At 37.7% G+C, this 20700-nt stretch overlaps 1 protein-coding gene and 1 long non-coding RNA gene across 3 annotated transcripts in view; one reads left to right on the plus strand and one right to left on the minus strand.

Annotated features, from left to right (window-relative positions):
• Positions 1-9014: 9014 nt before the first annotated feature.
• The window catches only part of LOC109547910 (uncharacterized), a 34716-nt gene continuing 23030 nt past the window's right edge, over positions 9015-20700 (plus strand). The window contains exon 1 of the long non-coding RNA XR_002173903.3: positions 9015-9272. This is a non-coding gene — a long non-coding RNA (uncharacterized lncRNA). The remainder of the gene's footprint in view (positions 9273-20700) is intronic.
• Positions 12235-20700, minus strand: part of HIF1A (hypoxia inducible factor 1 subunit alpha) — a 41433-nt gene continuing 32967 nt past the window's right edge. For both annotated transcript variants that reach the window (XM_019923093.3, XM_019923097.3), the window contains 7 exons: positions 20199-20419; positions 19296-19582; positions 17710-17832; positions 17173-17597; positions 14739-14847; positions 14045-14171; positions 12235-13559 (listed from right to left, as the gene is read on the minus strand). In XM_019923093.3, coding sequence (XP_019778652.1) covers positions 13408-13559; positions 14045-14171; positions 14739-14847; positions 17173-17597; positions 17710-17832; positions 19296-19582; positions 20199-20419 — 1444 coding nt within the window. In that variant the 3' untranslated portion in view covers positions 12235-13407. The remainder of the gene's footprint in view (positions 13560-14044; positions 14172-14738; positions 14848-17172; positions 17598-17709; positions 17833-19295; positions 19583-20198; positions 20420-20700) is intronic.

Raw genomic sequence — 20700 nt, forward strand, 5'->3', positions numbered from 1 at the left:
ATACAAACACGAATGTACCTTCTACCTGTATAGGAACCAGAACATGACCAACACCGATCACATCAATCTCTAAATTCCTCCTCTAACCTATTCTCCTGCCTCTGCCATTAGTTTGGTAATGACCACCTTATTTTGTTTCTCATTCTCTTGTAAATATTTTATCACACGTGTACGGATCTCTAAACAATATATTGTTTAGTTGTGGTTGATTTTGAACTTTATTAAAATGGTATTGAAATTTCTTTTCCTCTTTTTTTTTTTTTTTTTTTTTTTGCAGCACGAGGGCCTCTCACTGTTGTGGCCTCTCCCGTTGCGGAGCACAGGCTCCGAACGCCCATGGCTCACGGGCCTAGCCGCTCCGCGGCATGTGGGATCTTCCTGGACTGGGGCACAAACCCGTGTCCCCTGCATTGGCAGGCGGACTCCGAACCACTGCGCCACCAGGGAAGCCCCCTCATTGTAGTTTTGATTTGCATTTCTCTAATGATTAGTGATGTTGAGCATCCTTTCATGTGTTTGTTGGCAATCTGTATATCTTCTTTGGAGAAATGCCTGTTTAGGTCTCCGGCCCATTTTTGGATTGGGTTGTTTGTTTTTTTGATATTGAGCTGCATGAACTGCTTGTAAATTTTGGAGATTAATCCTTTGTCCGTTGCTTCATTTGCAAATATTTTCTCCCATTCTGAGGGTTGTCTTTTCGTCTTGTTTATGGTTTCCTTTGCTGTGCAAAAGCTTTGAAGTTTCATTAGGTCCCATTTGTTTATTTTTATTTCCATTTCTCCAGGAGGTGGGTCAAAAAGGATCTTGCTGTGATCTATGTCCTAGAGTGTTCTGCCTATGTTTTCGTCTAAGAGTTTTATTGTGTCTGGCCTTACATTTAGGTCTTTAATCCATTTTGAGTTTATTTTTGTGTATGGTGTTAGGGAGTGTTCTAATTTCATTCTTTTACATGTAGCTGTCCAGTTTTCCCAGCACCACTTATTCAAGAGGTTGTTTTTTCTCCATTGTATATTCTTGCCTCCTTTATCAAAAATAAGGTGACCATATGTGTGTGGGTTTATTGATGGGCTTTCTATCCTGTTCCATTGATCTATGTTTCTGTTTTTGTGCCAGTACCATACCATCTTGATTACTGCAACTTTGTAGTATAGTCTGAAGTCCCGGAGCCTGATTCCTCCAGCTCCGTTTTTCTTTCTCAAGATTGCTTTGCTTATTTGGGGTCTTTTGTGTCTCCATACAATTGGTGAAATTTTTTGTTCTAGTTCTGTGAAAAATGCCATTGGTAGTTTGATAGGGATTGCATTGAATCTGTAGATTGCTTTGGGTAGTATATTCATTTTCACGATGTTGATTCTTCCAATCCAAGAACATGGTATATCTCTCCATCTGTTGGTATCATCTTTAATTTCTTTCCTCAGTGTCTTATAGTTTTCTGCATACAGGTCTTTTGTCTTCTTAGGTAGGTTTATTCCTATGTATTTTATTCTTTTTGTTGCACTGGTAAATGGGAGTGTTTCCTTAATTTCTCTTTCAGATTTTTCATCATTAGTGTATAGGAATGCAAGAGATTTCTGTGCATTATTTTGTAACCTGCTACTTTACCAAATTCATTGATTAGCTCTAGAATTTTTCTGGTAGCACCTTTAGGATTCTCTATGTATAGTATCATGTCAGTATCATGTCTGCAAACAGTGACAGCTTTACTTCTTCTTTTCCAATTTGGATTCCTTTTATTTCTTTTTCTTCTCTGATTGCTGTGGCTAAAACTTCCAAAACTATGTTGAATAATAGTGGTGAGAATGGAAAGCCTTGTCTTGTTCCTGATCTTAGAGGAAATGGTTTCAGTTTTTCACCATTGAGAATGATGTTGGCTGTGGGTTTGTCATATATGGCCTTTATTATGTTGAGGTAAGTTCCCTCTATGCCTACTTTCTGGAGGGTTTTTATCATAAATGGGTGTTGAATTTTGTCAAAAGCTTTCTCTGCATCTATTGAGATGATCATATGGTTTTTCTCCTTCAATTTGTTAATATGGTTTATCACACTGATTGATTTGTGTATATTGAAGAATCCTTGCATTCCTGGGATAAACCCCACCTGATCATAGTGTATGATCCTTTTAATGTGCTGTTGGATTCTGTTTGCTAGTATTTTGTTGAGGATTTTTGCATATATGTTCAGCAGTGGTATTGGCATGTAGTTTCCTTTCTTTGTGACATCTTTGTCTGGTTTTGGTATCAGGGTGATGGTAGCCTTGTAGAATGAGTTTGGGAGTGTTCCTCCCTCTGCTATATTTCTTCCAGAGTATGTTGACTGTTCTTGGACCTTTGCTTTTTCATATAAATTTTAAATTGAACTTGTCAAATTTCTCTAATAGTACCATTGGGATTTTGATTGAATTGCATTAAATCCATGTCACTTTGAGAAGGATAACATTTTTATCATACTGAGTCTCCCTATCCTATAAGTATTTAAGTAATCTTTAGCATCATCAATAAAGTTTTATAATGTTTCCTGCATGTGGATCAATTCCCTGAGCCTATGCACACAGCCACAGTGTGATGATAGTGGTTTTAGCAGGGCTCTCTTTGACTGTCTCTTGCCCTGGTCTTTCTGTTAAGTTGTCTGCCTCTTTTGGTATCACACCCAGCTAGTAGACTCCACTAAATGCCAGCTGATTGTTCTACTGCTTTTGACAATGTTCTACTGCTTTTGACAATGTCCTGGGGCATGAACTGCTTCAGAGTTCAATTATGTTTAGGTTCCTTTGCAGAGATGGCCATTGAATGCAGTCTTGAGGTTTGTTCTGATCCCAGAGGGCTCTTCTTAGTTGTCTCTTTCTCGGGCTGTCTCTGGTAAACTAGCTGGTCTGCGGTTTAGCTTCTTGCTGCATGGAGCTACCAGCCTCCTCTTAATTACTTGCCACCAAAATATGCATTGTTTTCAAGAGCACCTTGAAGTTTGAATTTTCTCACACTCTTCCAAATAAAATCAGTTCCTCTGGGGAGAACTTCAGAGTTCTCTGTTTTAGTGGACTTTTCTCTCCCCCTGGGCAAAATCTCTGAGCCAATGCTCAAGCTGGGAACGGGGACTGTGTGCCATGTCTTTCAGAGTGATACCCCTGCTTTATAAGCAGGGTTCTGGAAGGGGGCATTAGCTTCTGCCTCTCAAACTGCCTCTCCTGGCATGGAACCCCCATGTGAGCTGTGTGAGCTGGGGCGAGGGTGGCTGGGGTCTCAGCACTCATAGCCTCCTGGATCTGGGATACGGCCTCTGTCCTATGAACAGTGTCTGAAAGGAAGAAAGGAGTTCCTAATCTCTCCAACCTGCAGGACGTACTTATCTCTAATTTAACGTTTGCAACATGAAGCTAAGGAGGATGAGAAATGCTGGCAGCTTGGCTCTCCCAGGGAGATCCATAGCATTTTTACTAAGATCTGGGGGAAGAGTGAGCTCCACCTTCTTGGCCATGCCCGCCCAGGGTGGAGCTTTTGTCATACTGAGCAGGGTGGGGGAGGCAGCAGGTCATGGCTCAGGTGCCACTGACTCTTGCTGTTCCTACCAAGATTTAGTAGGTTTTCTTGAATAAATGTTTCTTCATCTGCTGTATTCCCTTCAAACGATTTCAAGAAACTTTAAATTGTTGTTGTCTAAAATTTTCACAAGTTATCGTTGTTTCACGGGGTAGTAAGTCCATAGGGCTCCTCATACTGCCATTTTCCTGGGGATGCATTTAAAGGCTACTCAGGTTTTCTACCATCTAATGTAGAACAACTCACCTCAAGAAGATAATTAACATTTTAGTGTGATAAACATGAATGAGGTGAGCACAGCACAACATGGGAACACCTAGGAGAAACTCCTAACCAGTCCCTGAGAGGATAAGCTTTCTAAAGTAGAACTGAATTGTGAAAAATCAGGGAAAGAATTAAGAAGATGAAGATGAAAATAGGAAGAGTGCTGCTGATGCAGAAAAAAAGCAACTGCAAATGCGCAAAGAGGAAGAGAGAATGTTAGGAAGTTTTATCACTGCAGCACTGGATGCAGAAGAAAGAAGTTGTAGTATTTGGAAAAATAGGCAGGAGATCCCAAGGTCTGGAATGCTTTGTGCTGGGAGATTCCCGCCCCCCCGCCCCGAAATTCTTAGTGTTCTTGTACATTCTGAGCCTTCTGAGTGAAGATGCTTGAATATAAGTCCTAAAGACAGAAAACTCTGAAGAGGTTTAGAGACTTATCTCCCCTGGAGCCATTTGCTTGCATTTCAAGGCTGTAAAGGAAAGACAGAGACCCTCCTTCCTCCCCTCACCACAGAGAAATTTGTTTACATTCCTTAGATGGGCAGATGTGCCAGCTGCTGCATGTAAGCGCCAAGTCTCATAATTTGAGGGTTCCTCTCTTGTAGTACAAAGCCTGCTGCACATACAGGTGAATATCTGGCCCTCACTGTGTAGCCTGTGGGGAATTGGGGCACCAGGGAACCAGAATTAACAAGCTCTATGAATAATAAATGGTCTGTTCTCTGGTCTAGAGGTCTGGTGTTCCTGTGTGTGTGTATCAGACCCTCACTTTTGGACTTAATACCAAATATAAAAGCATTTGAACTATCAGCTAAAGACAATCAATAGCTATGAATATTTTTAAATATCTGTTTTCTGTTAACAGAAGTAATCGTATTTCCTATACAATATTATAAAGATACAGAATTTATTAGTAGTAACAGTCTTCTGATACTCCACCCCTCAAGGACAATTACTATTTTACATTCAGAATTTTTAAGTATGGAAATAACATAACCATAGTTTTGTTTTAGGAAGATTGGTTTAGCAACAGTGCAGTGCAGCAGGGATGGGGCAGATAACAGGGGAGGTAGAGGAAACCCAGGCAAGAAAGGATGAGGCTGTATTAGTGGACATGTAGAGAATGGTGTAAATTAAATACCTAGAAAAAAAAAAAGACTCTGTCACTTACTTTGACAATTTGATAACACTAAAGCATTACTGTTAAAGTTTTAGGTGTAATAATAGTATTGCGGTATGTCAAAAAAAAGAATATAATTTTTAGAGATACATACTGAATTATTTACAAATGAAATTATATGATGTCTAGAATTTGCTTCAAAATAATGGGTGGGGAAGGGAGGGATGCGTAAAGGTACTGATGAAAAAAGCCACGAGTTGAGATTTTTGAAGCTGGTACTGCGGCTGATGCTGGATAAGGCACCCAGATGTCTCAGGAATGACTTACTCTTCTGGCTGCTGGGAGTGCAGCAGCAGGTGGTCCTCAGCTGTCAGTCCTGCTTGGGGGTTGTCTCAGCGGAAGAAAAGCGCCCTCATTAAAGGTCATTTCTTCTCAGGGCAGCCCACATTCAATGACTGATCACTGTAGGGGCCTCAGCCCTCTCTGTAACTTGGTACCCTTCTCAAGGGCTATCCCAGGTCCACACCTCCCATGTGGCTGCTGAAAGCCTCTGCTGGGACTGCATCTCAGCTCAGTTTCTCCCTCTGCCCACTTCTGCTTTTTCCTGTCCATGTGTTTTTCCTTAAAACACTCCCTGATAAATGTCCTGCAATCTCCATCTTGGAGTCTACTTCCCCAAGAACCCAAACTGCAGAGACACTTTGACATCATTATACTATTCTCTTTACTTTTGTGCATGGTCAAAAGTTTCCATAATGAACATTTAAGAAAAGGACAGCATCAGACTGGTTGTGGTGGATAAGGGTAAAAGTGACAAGTTTTGTCTAGGGCTCCGATTTTGGAGACTGGGTGGCGCCATTCACTGAGCAGGTGATGCAAGAGGAAGAGCCATTTGGAGGGCATATGAGGAGTTAGTTCTTGCTTTTTTTAGGATTTTACTTTTTTTCATCATTTTAATTTATTTTTTAACATCTTTATTGGAGTATAATTGCTTTACAGTGGTGTGTTAGTTTCTGCTGTATAACAAAGTGAATCAGCTATACATATACATATATCTGCACATCTCCTCCCTCTTGCGTCTCCCTCCCACCTCCCCTATCCCACCCCTCTAGGTGGTCACAAAGCACCGAGCTGATCTCCCTGTGCTATGCGGCTGCTTCCCACTAGCTATCTATTTTACAATTGGTAGTGTATATATGTCCATGCTACTCTCTCACTTCGTCCCAGCTTACCCTTTTCCCCACCCTGTGTCCTCAAGTCCATTCTCTACATCTGCGTCTTTATTCTTGTCCTGTCCCTAGGTTCTTCATAACCATTTTTTTTAAGATTCCATATATATGTGTTAGCATATGGTATTTGTTTTTCTCTTTCTGACTTACTGCACTCTGTATGACAGACTCTAGGTCCATCCACCTCACTACAAATAACTCAATTTCATTTCTTTTTATGGCTGAGTAATATGGGGAGTTAGTTTTTGAGAGGCCAAACTTGACGTGCCTGTGGGGAGCAGTCTGGCCTGGACATGGACTATCAAGCTAGAGGTAACTCTAGGTAATGATGATGATAATGAGTTATATTACCTTGGTAATAACTCTAGGTAAGGTAATGATGACTTAGAACATCTTTAATGACCAATACAAACTTCACTTGTGTTTACCCAATTATAGCTGAACGTGTTAGAACCTCGTAGAATGGGAATTAACCCATTGATAGCAGGCACCACATTCTAGAATATTTCTATCACCTACAGGTCTCAGAATAACCCTGTCTTAGTCTGTTCAAGCTGCTAAAACAAAACACCATAAACTGGGTAGTTTACTCTTCATGGTTCTAGAGTCTGGAAGTCCAAGACCAGAATACTATCACGGTTAGTGCTAGCTGGTGAGAGCCCTATTCTTGGTTGCAGATTCCTAACTTCTCATTGTATACTCACTTGGCCAAAGGGGCGATGGAGCTCTCTGGAGCCTCATCAACAAGGGCACAAATCCCATTCATGAAGGCTCCACCCTCATGACCTAATCACCTCCCAAAGTCCCCACCTCTGAATACTGTTACCATCTTGGAGGTAAGGTTTCTACATATGAATTCTGAGGGACCACAAACATTCAAAACATCACAAACATCTTAGACTCAGTCAACCCTCGGTAATTGTTCTTTGAATAAATGGATTTCATTGGAAAAGCTAGAAAATGGTCCTGTTTTCCCCATTCCATTCCTCTGATCATTTCTTCTCTGGTCTCTGTCACACAAGATCCTCTCCTACCTTCAATCATGTGAGTTGTCCTTGTGCAAGCAGAGTGCAAGGTTTTAGGAAAAATCAAAGATGAATCAGATAGGAACCTCACTCTGAAGGAACTAAGAGTTTGGTAGGGGAGATAAGACATGCATAAATGAGCACAGAACATTGAAAAAAAGAAAGAGAAGTAAGAAAGCAGAAGGACTAAAGGTGAAGTTCACAGGGATGGCAAATACCTGCAGTTGCATTTGCCTACAAAGAGGAAAAGCATCTACCCAGGCTGTGCTGGCTGCTCTCTAATTTGCGATGTTCGTAGCTTACTTCAGTTAGGTTTTTGCTTTAAATACTCTACCAGTAGGCTGGAGAATTAGGCAACAGCTTATAATGGCTTACCCCAAAGCTTGTCCAGTACTCCTATTAGAGTATGTCATAAGCAGTTGTGTGTGGAACCATTAAAAAAAAAAAAAGCCATTTTAAAGAGCCAGTAATATTATCCAGAAATATATGGAAAGGATCTCTACATAAAAATGTTTCATGTTTTAATATTTCAAAGATCTCTAAAAAATATGACTTAACAGCGTCCTAGACTACTTGTCAGGCTATATATGATGTTTCTCAATTTTAAAAAATGCTTTTGTGATTAACATTAAAGAACCCTACTCCTCCAATCCCCTGGCCTGCTCTCCTCCGTGAAGAATCACCAGTTTACAATGATTTATTAAGCATCCATAAGACCAAAAGAGTTGTAGTATTCTCCCTAAATAACACCTAATTAAGTACAAACATGGTGACTGAGGCTACAGTTCAGTTTTTATTAGGAAAAAAATATTTAGAACACCTCGGCCACTTGTTTTAAATGTTAAAAGAGAATTTTTAATGTCCTACTTTGTAGGAAATTCTATTTGAGAAAACATGAACAATGGATTTTCCTGAAAAAAAACAATTTAAAATAAAATATAAGATGTAGTCAGCTGTGTATATACAAAAGCGAGGTTATTTATTCTAAACAATACCTGGCTCCGTACTTTACAACAAACTGCGCAATCATAACCTAATTACAGGAGACTAAATTTAATGCCCCAAGCTTTTGTTTTCCAAACTCACCTCCCTTCTTTCCAAAAAGATTATCTTCTCCCAAAGGATTCTCAGGGTGCAGACACACAATAAATTCAAAAAACACGACAAGCAGAAAAAAACAAAACAAAACAACAATAAAAACCCACCCAGGGCAGCTAGTTTCCATTTAATTACTTAATCAAGCATATCTCAAAGTGCTTTATTTAAAATAAACGAAGCCTTTGAGTGCCTTAGGGGTAATATGTTGAAATGTACACACAACGTCTCTGTTTTTGATAAGATTAGTAGATAGGACTAATCTTTTTAAACTGTTGCGTAGTTACGCAATCTGTTAGGCGACCCCTCGACATTTCTCTGTTCTACAGAGCACAGCTTAACACTCCAAAGCATCTGCTTGGGAGTTCGGAAGACAGCTCTACCTACAGCAACACTTCACTTCTCCTTCCCTCAAATCTCCCCCCGCCCCGCAAACTCCAACATCCAAAACAGCCAAGTTTCAGTAAGGGCCGGCAGGCGAATCGAGCAGATCACGGAAGACAAAGGGCAGCGCGGGGCCCACGAGCCCCCGCCAGCCCTTCCGTCCGCGCGCGCGCGCATTCTAAAGCCGGGCGGGGCGGTGCCTCCACATGCGCTCCCACACGTAGGCGGGAGCCCGGAGCAGCAGCCACACGCGCCACTCCTGCCGCCTCGCGCCGGCCCCCAGTCCCCGGCCGCGGGCGGGGCTGGGGCTGCGGTGCTGAGCCCCAGCACGTACTGGGGCGTGGCCTGAAGCGCGGCGGGCGGGGTTTGGAGAAGTTTCTCCGGGCGGCTCACATTTCACATCGTCATCATGTAGGCACCAGGGCGCCAGGGCCAGAAGTGGTGCCGGTCCCTTCCGCATCCTTGCTGTTCTCCCCGCTGAGGGTCTGATCACTGCCGCTCTCAGGCACCTGTCTTTCCTCTCCGTGCCGGAATGGAGCCAAGACAAAGGAATAAAAGAAATTAAATAGTACAAGGAGATCGGGTGTCTGAGCAGCGTCTTGGATAATGCCGTCCACTACAGGTAAGAATAAAAATTATGTCCAAACCTCTTAAAGATGTGAACACAACAAAGCTCCGAAGGTGTTCATAGGAGGGTAGAGGTAAGGTGTAGTTTTTGTTTTACAGGGAGACTTTCATTTCACATCCTACAGATTGAACTACTTCTCTGTAAAATGATCTGGGACAACAGGCTCAGCGCTATTTAAAGGGAGGAAATATGAGCAAAGTGGTTAGTGGCAGACTTAAAAAACACCCCAGTAAAATTTTTTTTACATTTTTGTTGGTTCTACATAGCAACATGTTTGCAAAGGTTTTATTTAACCAAACACCGTTAAAAAGAAAAAGATTTTGTATTATTTGCAACTTGTTTTTGACGTTGCTACATTGGAAATTTGAACTTTTGGAATGTTGACGTTTCTGCAAAGCCAGTAACTTTAAGTTCATCATTTTTCCATTTTAGAGGTTGTAGGGGGAAATCAAACTTTAGAATGGTAGTTGTGAGGTTAATACAAACTTGTAAGAAAATAAACGTGTCTAGCATGCTATTAAATCGAACAGCGCTGACAGAACCATATCATATATTCATCTGGCCTTTTATAGTTTATCAACATGCATTTCATATACCACCTCATTTACCTGAGTTAATGTCTCCGTAACCACACACCAAAATCTCTAGCTCAAACTCAAAACCCACTAAATAGCACCAGAACACCTCTTTTATTCATTTCCATTTGCCTTGCCATTCCTCTCATAGAACATCCCCTCAGTGTCCTCTATGATTTCATTACCATCAAGGGACAACCACTCTCAGTTCCCTACACCCTCATTGCTTTCTATTTGCCATTTAAACAGTTAATGGGAAAAGGGGTAAGGTTCTACTGGACTGGCTAGCACTTCACCAGCTCAGACACTCTGAATCATAGGCCATCTCTCCAAGACTGTTTTCTCATCTACAAAATGAGATACAGGTACTATTTCATAGTGTTTTTTTGAAGATTGTGAGATAACATGCAAAATGCTTAGCACAAAGTCTAGCATTAGATTCATTTTAACTCCTAATCTAAAAGAAGTTGTACCTACCAATGGTAGGCTCCCTGGGGAAATCTTTTTCAGTTCCAGAGTTAATAGTGAGGCTTAGAACAAATGAACAAAATACACTAAGCTCCTTTGCCATACTTTTTTCAGATGTGAAAATAATACTGTGGTCATTCACTCACAGCACCGCCAGAGGAAGAAGTATAGGCATTCATCAGGAAGGGAGACAATACAGGACTGTAGCTGCTGGGGTAGAGCTATACTTGGCTCAAGGCATTATAAAGACATTTGTTACGGTCTCAAAGAGGCTGGCACAATGCTGGGAGGAAAGGCTGGTTCTGCTATTTAAAACAGCTTCAAGCACTCCAGGGGACTTATTTTCTGAATGACCAAGGGGTGGATACTTGTTTTCTCCCAGCTTTACCATCCTTTAAAGTGGCTTTCTCATCTAAATCATTGCTCCACAAGTCATTTTCCTACTCGTGGTCATTACAGATCTGACCATTAACTAATAATTGAAAACGATCAACTTCTAGATTTCAGCTTAAGTTAATTTGCTAACAAAATGAGCAGAATTTTAAATTTCAACCCGGGAATATTAAGCAACTACTTTATTCTAAAATACCACCTCTAGTACTATCTGTAATTAAATGCAGAAGCACTTTGGATCATAGTATTTGCAGTGAAATATGCCCCTAAAAACTTAGGTTGAGTCTTAATATTGTAAACTTTTGTTCCCATATTTTCATGTAACTGTAATCAGATTTTCTTCATTCTAAGATAAAAACAGCCTCCTAAGATCTGTGGCTTAATTTTGTCCAGGATATTTTGTTCCTCTAACCTCAGGATACAGGGCCTAAGGCTCTGGCACTGCCTATGTAATTTGTCCATAAAAATAATTTGCTGTTACTTCTAGGAGCAGGGATTCACTATCTCTTATTATATCTTTTTGTGCTGTCTGATTTTTTAAATTTTAAGTAGGAATGTATTACTTTTACAATCATAAAAGAAATAACGCTATTTCATTTTAAAAATATAGGGAAAAAAGCTATTTAAAAAATTTTAAATATACAGTATCATTAAGACAAAAACAAAGCAACGTTTTTCTAGTTTCATATTAGAGTCGGAAGACCTAAGTTTAAATCTTCGGTCTGCCACTATTACCTTTAAGGCTTGGACAAATCCTTTATCATTTGAGGTCTAAATTTCTTTATCTGTGAGTGACAATAGATCGGAGATCTTTAGAGCAGGGGTCCCCAACCCCTGGGCCACAAACTGGTACCAGTCTGTGGCCTGTTTGGAACCGGGCCCACAACAGGAGGTGAGCGGCAGGTGAGCGAGCGAAGCTTCATCTGTATTTATAGCCGCGCCCCATCGCTAGCATTACCACCCGAGCTCCTCCTCCTGTCAGCATTATGGTGAGTTGCATAATTATTTCATTATATATTACAATGTAATAATAATAGAAATAAAGGGCACAATAAATGTAATGCGCTTGAATCATCCGAAACCATCCCCCACCCCCCAACCGTGGAATAACTGTCTTCCACGAAACCGTTCCCTGGTGCCAAAAAGGCTGGGGACCGCTGCTTCAGAGGAACTTTCTAGCCCATACAACATTATGTAACTATAATGTTCAGGATTTGCTTCATTCATCCCATTCATATTAGAACATTAAAATTTTGTTTTACTTTAATAAATTAAAGGTTCATAAATGACAAGTTTCTTTTCTAAAAGCATACTTTTCACAGTGGAACATTACCGTTTGTTATTATTTAACATTACATTTAGGGACACAGTATAACTTAAGGTGATGGCAATACGATAAATGTAGAAATAAACAAGAGTAATGTAATATTCATAAAATACTTAAACTGTTGGTAAACAATATTATGAGTTGGAGGTGTTAAAGCAAATATTATTTTAACATAAAAGCCGATCAAAGGGGGCCTGGTCCACAGAAGATGTTTATTTGATGTAACAAAACAATACAGTTAGTGTTAGATCCAACCACAAAGAGCAAAAGGAATGAAAAATTTGTACAATGCACATAGAAAAACAAGATGTTTACTGTGACAACTATATATTTCTAAAATAATGCTTTTCTAAAATTACTCAATTATTGAAATCTATATGAAAACAGAATGATGTTAATAGCGACAAAGTGCATAAAACCAAACATCAAATTTCGAGCAAATTAACATACTAGGCAATTTTGCTAACAAAGCATGATTTTTTTCTTGTTCACAATCTGCTCAAAATACCTTTATACCAACATGGTGGGCAGAACATTTAGGTTTAATATCAATTACACAATATTAGCATAAACTTCCACAACTACAGATAGGGTATTGTTTTCTTTTGAGCTGGCAAAGTGACTACAGAAACATCAGATCATTTCTCTGAATTGAGAATTTTATCCAAATAAATGCCACATACCTTCCAGATATATGCATATCTTTCTATATCATGTAAATGGCTTTACCCATTTAAATAATAAACCATACAAGCATTTAAGAATCATTATTATATGATTAACAATGTCATGTTCCAGGTTTAATAATTTCATAGGCCAAAAAAAATTTCTTCTTAAAAACTAGTTTTATAAATGCAGAATATATTGCATGAGTAACTGCTGGTATTTTTTTAAGAAAATATATTGTGCAATTGTGGCTACCATGTACTGCTGGCAAATCATTACTGTTTATGTAAAATGTGAAAAAACTGAGTAAAAATTTTTCAAACTCATCATGATGAAAGGTTACTTGCCTTCTTAAAAAAAAATTACATTGGCATCTTATTAAAAATAATTCGATAAGGGACAAACTCCCTAGCCCAAAATAAATAAATAAAAAGGTGCATTTTAAAAATGATGCTACTGCAATGCAATGGTTTAAATACCAAAGAACTGTGAAAATGTGCTGTGTGTGATCTGGCATTAAGGAACATACTAAAAAAGAGCATTAATGTAAATTAAGTAGAAAGGGGATCAAAATTGAACTAACCAAGTTTGTGCAGTATTTGTAGCCAGGCTTCTAAAATTAGATATAGAAAATATAAATAGACTGCTTTAGGTAATGAGCCACCAGTGTCCAAAAAAAGGAATGAGATTATGAAAAAGCTCAGTTAACTTGATCCAAAGCTCTGAGTAATTCTTCACCCTGCAGTAGGTTTCTGCTGCCTTGTATAGGAGCATTAACTTCACAATCATAACTGGTCAGCTGTGGTAATCCACTCTCATCCATTGATTGCCCCAGCAGTCTACATGCTAAATCTGAAAAACAAAGATGCTTAAGTATTTATTCATCTAATCCATGAATATTATTAAACAGCCACTACGCACTAGGTATTGGGGAAAATAAGGCCAATAAGCGCTAGAAGGGTTTTAGTCTATTAGGCAAAACCACAATCGTGTAAACAAGAAAGTGCAAAAAATTGTTACTGGTGCTATGTCACAAATGTTTAAAGGTACCTTGAAGGCACAAAGGCGTGATAAACCAATTTAGAAAAAGGCATTAAAATGTGCAAGCTTCAGCTTCTATTCAATATTGATAGCACACAGACTCAGATCAAAGATAATTACTAAAAATTCATAGTTCCATCTTGAAATAGCTATTACTGATCAAATAAAATGCAACCTTACTTTTTAATCCTGCTAAGGAGTGAAAATCACTCTCAATTGGAGTAAAGCTCCTAAATAAAAGTTTCATATATTTTAATTCTCTTTGTGATGTTCAAGGGCAGAAAGAATAAACTAACCAGAGGGTATTAAAATAATTGTCTTTTGCTCCATTCCATTCTGTTCACTAGATTTGCATCCTTTTACACGTTTCCAAGAAAGTGATGTAGTAGTTGCACGATCATCTGGTTGCTGTAATAATGTTCCCTAAAAACAGTAAAGTTATTTCAATTTTACTATGTTGAATTTTTTTTAAGTCAAAACTTTGAAATCAGTGTAAGTTTGCTAACAATATGTGGGCAAGATTCTTAAATACTGCCCTAAGTTATTTTAAATTCTTTTTCTTCATACTACTTCATACTACCGGTGAATTCATTTGCCGGTCATTATGACAGCTACGTGTGTAAATGCTTTCCTGTTAATTTGGTCTGAAAATATCAGTATGGATTACACCAGCACTGACTGTTCTGTGGGTAAGAAGGGAAAGTAACCTAAAGGGAAGAGAAAGAGACTTGGTGGTGACACTGGGTGTGGAATGAGGGGAGAACTGTACTTACTCAAAATACATCTCTAGTGTTTGGAATTTTTACACCAAGACTGGATTCATTAAATGTTTGTATTTTTAAGAAAGAGTGTGTACAAGTGAAAAAAAACAATGTATAACTTCTGAAAATGTAACATTAGTATTTGGAAGATACAAGGAGTTACCTATATATCTAACTTAGAAATAGCACATTAGCTAGAATAGAAAAGCAAACATACTGTCACACTTACAATTCCTACTGCTTGAAAAAGTGAGCCATCATGTTCTATTTTTCGCTTTCTCTGAGCATTCTGCAAAGCTAGTATCTTTGGACTTAGTTCTTCCTCAGGAACAGTAGTTCTGAAAAATATTTTTTAATAAAAATATGGTTGTTTTATTTATTTAAAAAATATCCAGTTACTTTTCTAAAATGAAATATGTAATGCCTATTTTCCAACATTAAGGAATATAATGTTATACATAAGAGAACCGTCCTGATTACTAAAGTTTATTACCTTGAAAGCCCAAGTTCATTTTTTAAAACAAAATTTCCTAAAATATGCATTTCCCTATTTAGAAAATAGAACTGAACAGAACTAAATTGATGTCAAAGAGTTAAATATTGGCCTTTCATCCCACCTAATACACAGATATTCTTGGGACTACTGTAATAAAAGATTAATTTCACATTTGTGTTACGCTTTCAGTTTATAAAACATTGCATGTTCATTAGTTCACTGTAGCTTCACTCCAATCCCCAAGATAATACAGGTAATATAATACACATTCTATAAATGAGAAACCTGAGGCTTGTTAGGTAACTTGCTCTGTTGCTAATTAGCTGCAGATATGGAAGTACACTGCAGGTCTCCTGATACCCAGTCTCCTTCCCAGTGATCCTCCCACTAAGCCATTTTGCCCTCAGTATTGATCTGGTTATCAAACTTGATCTGCATCTAAAATTAATACTAAATAGTGAAGAACTGTTTTATGTGTCAAGTACATCGATTTTGTTATATCTGTTTCGCCTTTTCAAGAACCGCCCGCCCACCCCCAACATAATCACAATAGCTCCTTGCTGTCCCATCTAGTTGAGAATGGCATATGGGTAAGGGATGTACTACTCTAACGGCTCTCCTACATGCAGTCTTGTTTTGTATTTTTAAAAAATTCTATGAAACCGTCAATATATAGACAGGCAGATTTTTAAATTTTTATATAAATGTTACCTCTATTAAGCGTAACTCAGTCTATCATGTAAATATCATCTTAGTAGTAGTACTTTTAATGGTTTATTTTTAATCTTTGCTCTAAAAGCTGCAAATTGTCTGGTTTACCGTAGCACTTTGATTTTGCAAATTACCTACAGAGGTAGTAAAGAAAAAGCCTCCATATAGTTCTGAATGGTTAAGTTCATAAAGTGTTTAGTACATACTATATCGGAACTAATGTAAAAAAAATTGCTAAAATGACTAGATGTTTGTTGGACTTTGGTTTTGACAAGTACGTAGTTATTCAGAAAACCAAACAGCCCATGGTTCTCTGTAGCTGTAACTGAAAATTACAGATCACTGCCAATTCTACTGCTGTGTTCATTCTTCTCTCCATCTAATAACCATTTATTGAAGCAAGTGCTACATGTTAGGTACTGAGTTAAGTATTAGTAACACAGAAATGCCCGAGGCACTGTCACCTCCCAAAGGAGCTCTAAAGTCGGTTGGTGATAATAGTAAAACAATAATGTTAAATACTTCTTTGATAATTTAAAGCTCTAAGATCTTTTCCTAGCTCTGGGAAAAGGCCTCTCCTAGCATTCTAGGTCAAAGCAGTGATGCAGGGCAGGAGAATAAAGCCATAAGCTCTGGCTATGGCAGTGCTTTTTCCTATTGCTATTGATATCTGACTCAGTCTAGGCACTGTAGAGGAATCATTCCTCTCCTCCACACACTGCTCCACTAACTTGTTTCCTCTGACTACAGCCTAAATTTTAAATGTGTCAAATCCTATTACAAATTATACACAAAAATTATAACTTAAAATTTGGATAGTGTCCATATGTTTGCTCAAACTAGCTCCATAGAAGCAATGCCATGACACATGCTTAGATTCTTGTTATAGCTTTTAAAAAATATTTAACCTATGATATAGCTAGTGTTCTATAAATAAAAAGGAAAAATAAAAGCAATTTATAACTATACATCAATTTTTTTTAAATGCTTATAAATATCTATATTGAATACTGAGGACTGAAGACCATCAAGTTCAATTTGGATTGGAGAACTGGAAATACCCTTAAGTTGGAAAGGTTTTTTTTCAGCTAAGCTTAAAAAGAGCTCCAAGCTATGGAGGCAAGTAAGGATAGTTAATGAGTCTGATTTAAGCAATTACAAGAAACTGGGCCAATTTTTGTACATTTACAGAACTTACTGGCTGGATTTTATTTTTAGAGGTATTAGAAGACCCTTCTACTCCTACATTTAGATAAGTGATATGACTATAAAGTAATACACAAGCTAATTTAGAAATGGTTTTTTGAGTGCTTGTTTTAAGTTCAGAATTTGTACGTCAATTTTATGTTCCTTAAAGCATATAAATCAGAAAGTTTGCTACATTTAGAAATAATTTACCATCATACATGTTTCCTCAAAAATAACAAACTATAACTTTAATGTTACATATAAATACCTTTGACTCAAAGCGACAGATAACACATTAGGGCTTCTTGGATGAGATTTTTCTGTCTGTTCTATGACTCCTTTTCCTGCTCTGTTTGGTGAGGCTGTCCGACTTCCAGTGTCACTATATGGTGATGTTGTGGCACAAGTAGTTTCTTTAGGTACGTGGGGAGGAGATGGAAATGCAATCAATATTTTAATGTCTTCCATACCATCTTTTGTCACTGTTTTTAATTCATCAGTGGTGGCTGTGGTAGTGTTGGTGGTTATAGGAGGTTCCTGCATTTGAGTCGGCTGGAATACTGTAATTGTGCTCGCACTTTGAGGAGTAGTAGAACTGCTTTCCAATGGTGACAACTGGTCGAAGGAACGTAACTGGAAGTCATCATCCATTGGGATATAAGGAGCTAACATCTCCAAGTCTAAATCAGTGTCCTTTAAAACAACAAATACATGAGTTTTTACAATGGCCACACCATATAAAAGAAAAACAAGTTAAACCCAAAGCCAGTTTTGAATAATATATATAATAAACAAGTTCATATACCTGAGTGGAAAATGGATTCTTTGCTTCCGTGTCTTCAGCAAAAAGTTTCTCTACCAATTCCAACTTGAATTCATTGACCATATCACTATCCACATCAAAACAATATTCACTGGGACTGTTAGGCTGTAAAAAGAATTAATATATTTACTTTTCCCTGAAGAAGCTTACATAAATGTTTTGCTGGTTGTTAGAATGTGAAAACCTAATCTCAGAGAATACACAACAAAGTCTGTCTCTTCTATCGAATTTTATCTAACTAGTGAGAAATGAGATTTTTTGAGCTTACACTTATAATTCTGTCAATACATCCATTTCTAACTTTATGTAATATAACAGCATTTATAAGATTAAAAGATGCATTTATCTGCTTATTCTAAAGAATAAAACTCACCTAATAATTCAACTCCCAAATGGTACCTAACTGGCCAATAACCAGATGATATACTCACTGGAATCTGTGTAATGAGAGGCCATACTGCTGTGGTGATCTACCTAAAAATCTCACAGCTACTCTGGGGGGCAGGCGAGGATAGGGCTGGAGACTTAAGTTCTTTACTTGTATTCACCTTAATGAATGCAGTACTAGTTTAGTTTTCAGCAAGAATTCTAACCAAAAAACTATAGCTATGTATTCTAAGCATAAACTTTTGCTTCCCTCATCTTAACATTTTTGTTAGATTTACTTTTTATGGATTAAAAACAAAATGACTCGAACATTTTTGTGCTAGGCAAACTGAGCAACCAGAGAGTAGGATATATTTTCTAGAAGGCTATGAGATGTCAAATCTCCTACTTTTAGCTTGCCAGTTTGAGTCAGTAAATATTTAATGTAAAATAATATACCACTTTTTTTAGGCTTATTTGAGCCTCATTTATCAAGTCATAATATTCAAATCTGAGCTGCCGTACTCATGAGCATGTTTTTAGACATAGGAAGCTCTGAAATCAAATCATTCTAGATTGAGAAATAGAGCCCTATATGATACCTTCAGTCTTGGCCTAGCCTAGCCCTTAAAGACTATTTTTATTGTTTATAGAAAAACTAGTATCAAGACAGAACTTGAATTAAAAAGTTACTAAGTAATTTTTCTGAGTAAGACTTGGTGAGACTTTCATGTTACTCTTATCCAGAATGTCAAAATAGTGATGGAAATTGTGCTAAATTGGGCAAAGAGCTTAGAGTCCTTTCCCTTTTAAGCCTTGCTAATAATAAGCCCTTTGCCACTGGATAATTCTCCAACTCAAAGGGTAATATGAATGGGCTTAGATCATTCATAGGCACACAGTATTGTTCTCTGTGGATATCTAAGTTCAAGACTTTTTTTATCCTACTGATATAAATACACACAGGAGCAACATATGTTTTACCTTTTGCCTTATGTTAAGGCAGCTCATTCCCATGTTCCTGACTGTCTTTGAGCCTAAAACATGGACTGAGGTCTAAGTCAGGCATAGCTTTTGTAGTAATTTTAAAAGTGCTAAAATTCATAGAAACAAAACTATGACATGTGGTTCAAATTTATATATATGTCCCTAAACATTAAAATCTGTAAGTTATCCTTTTCTTGTTCTATCATGACACCTACCTCAGGTGAACTTTGTCTGGTGCTTCCATCAGAAGGACTAGCTGGCTGATCTTGAATCTGGGGCATGGTGAAAGAAAGTTCCAGTGACTCTGGATTTGGTTCTAACTTTAATGCAACTTCCTGATTGAGTGCAGGGTCAGCACTACTTCTAAGTGGCTTTGGAGTTTCAGAGGCAGGTAATGGAGACATTGCCAAATTTATATTCTGTAATTTCTCATTGGATGAGGGGAGCATTACATCATTATACAATGGAACTTCCTCAAGTTGTTGTTCATCAGTTTCTGTGTCTGTAGGGGAAAAAATTAGTCAATTTAAAGACTATCTAGATTTCAACATATACAGAAATGTATGCCCCCTTTTACAAAAGGTTTATCTAGTTCACTCAAGTAACAAAAATGTTACCAAATTTTACTTAATCCGAAAGTCTGCAGATATTATGGTATAACCATAAGTCTAAGTTCTTTCCAATCCACTACTGACAACTTCTATAATCTATATAGCATAAAAACTCCTTCAATTCCAACCTTTTCATACCTTTTATTCATTAAAATTTAACATAGTTTGAAATTACAGTTTTCTTTTTCAATGTTTGATTTCTGGTATGACTGCTTATTTATCCTTTAATGCAACTTATGCCTACTGCAGTATACCTGCTAACTTGTGAAAAAATATGACAGTAGGCTATAGAAATAGCAGAGCTTATTAAAAGTGAACAATTAAAAGTGGGAAAAAGAAATACCTTAAAAACACTTTGAAGCACAATTTCCAACAATGTGCAAAAGCAGGAATGCTGAGAAATTACAGGGGCAAAGACCACAATGTCCAAATGATTACCAACAAAAAATGTTAAAGTTTAGGCAATTAACATAGTTTAGGCAATTAACAAAATAACTAAAGACCCACCATTGCTGCCAAAATCTAAAGATATGATTGTGTCTCCAGCAGCTGGGGCCAGCAAAGTTAAAGCATCAGGTTCCTTCTTAAGTTTATCAAAGAGACTACTTGTATCTTCTGATTCAACTTTGGTGAATAGCTGAGTCATTTTCATGTCTGAAGATTCAACTGGTTTGAGGACACATTCTGTTTGTTGAAGGGAGAAAATCAAGTCGTGCTGAATAATACCACTGTCAAAAAAGAGAGATTAGTAATTCTTAAATGAGCACTTGACACAATGTGGGGGGGAGAAGGACTCTGAAATGGCCTTGTCTCTCAAAAAAATTCAAAATTCTGTTTTATGGAAAGGAACATTTTAAGATGCCTTAAAACATCTCTCATGCCTACCTGGTCACATTCAGGGTTTAAAATACCAATATGAAATAAAGACCTATTAAAATTCACAATACAAGATAATTCAGGTATTTGACTAATTTCAATTAAGAAACTTCAGCTATTCCTTTGAGAAGAT

The sequence above is a fragment of the Tursiops truncatus genome, chromosome 2, assembly GCF_011762595.2.
Source record: "Tursiops truncatus isolate mTurTru1 chromosome 2, mTurTru1.mat.Y, whole genome shotgun sequence".
In the NCBI taxonomy this organism is placed as follows: Eukaryota; Metazoa; Chordata; class Mammalia; order Artiodactyla; family Delphinidae; genus Tursiops; species Tursiops truncatus.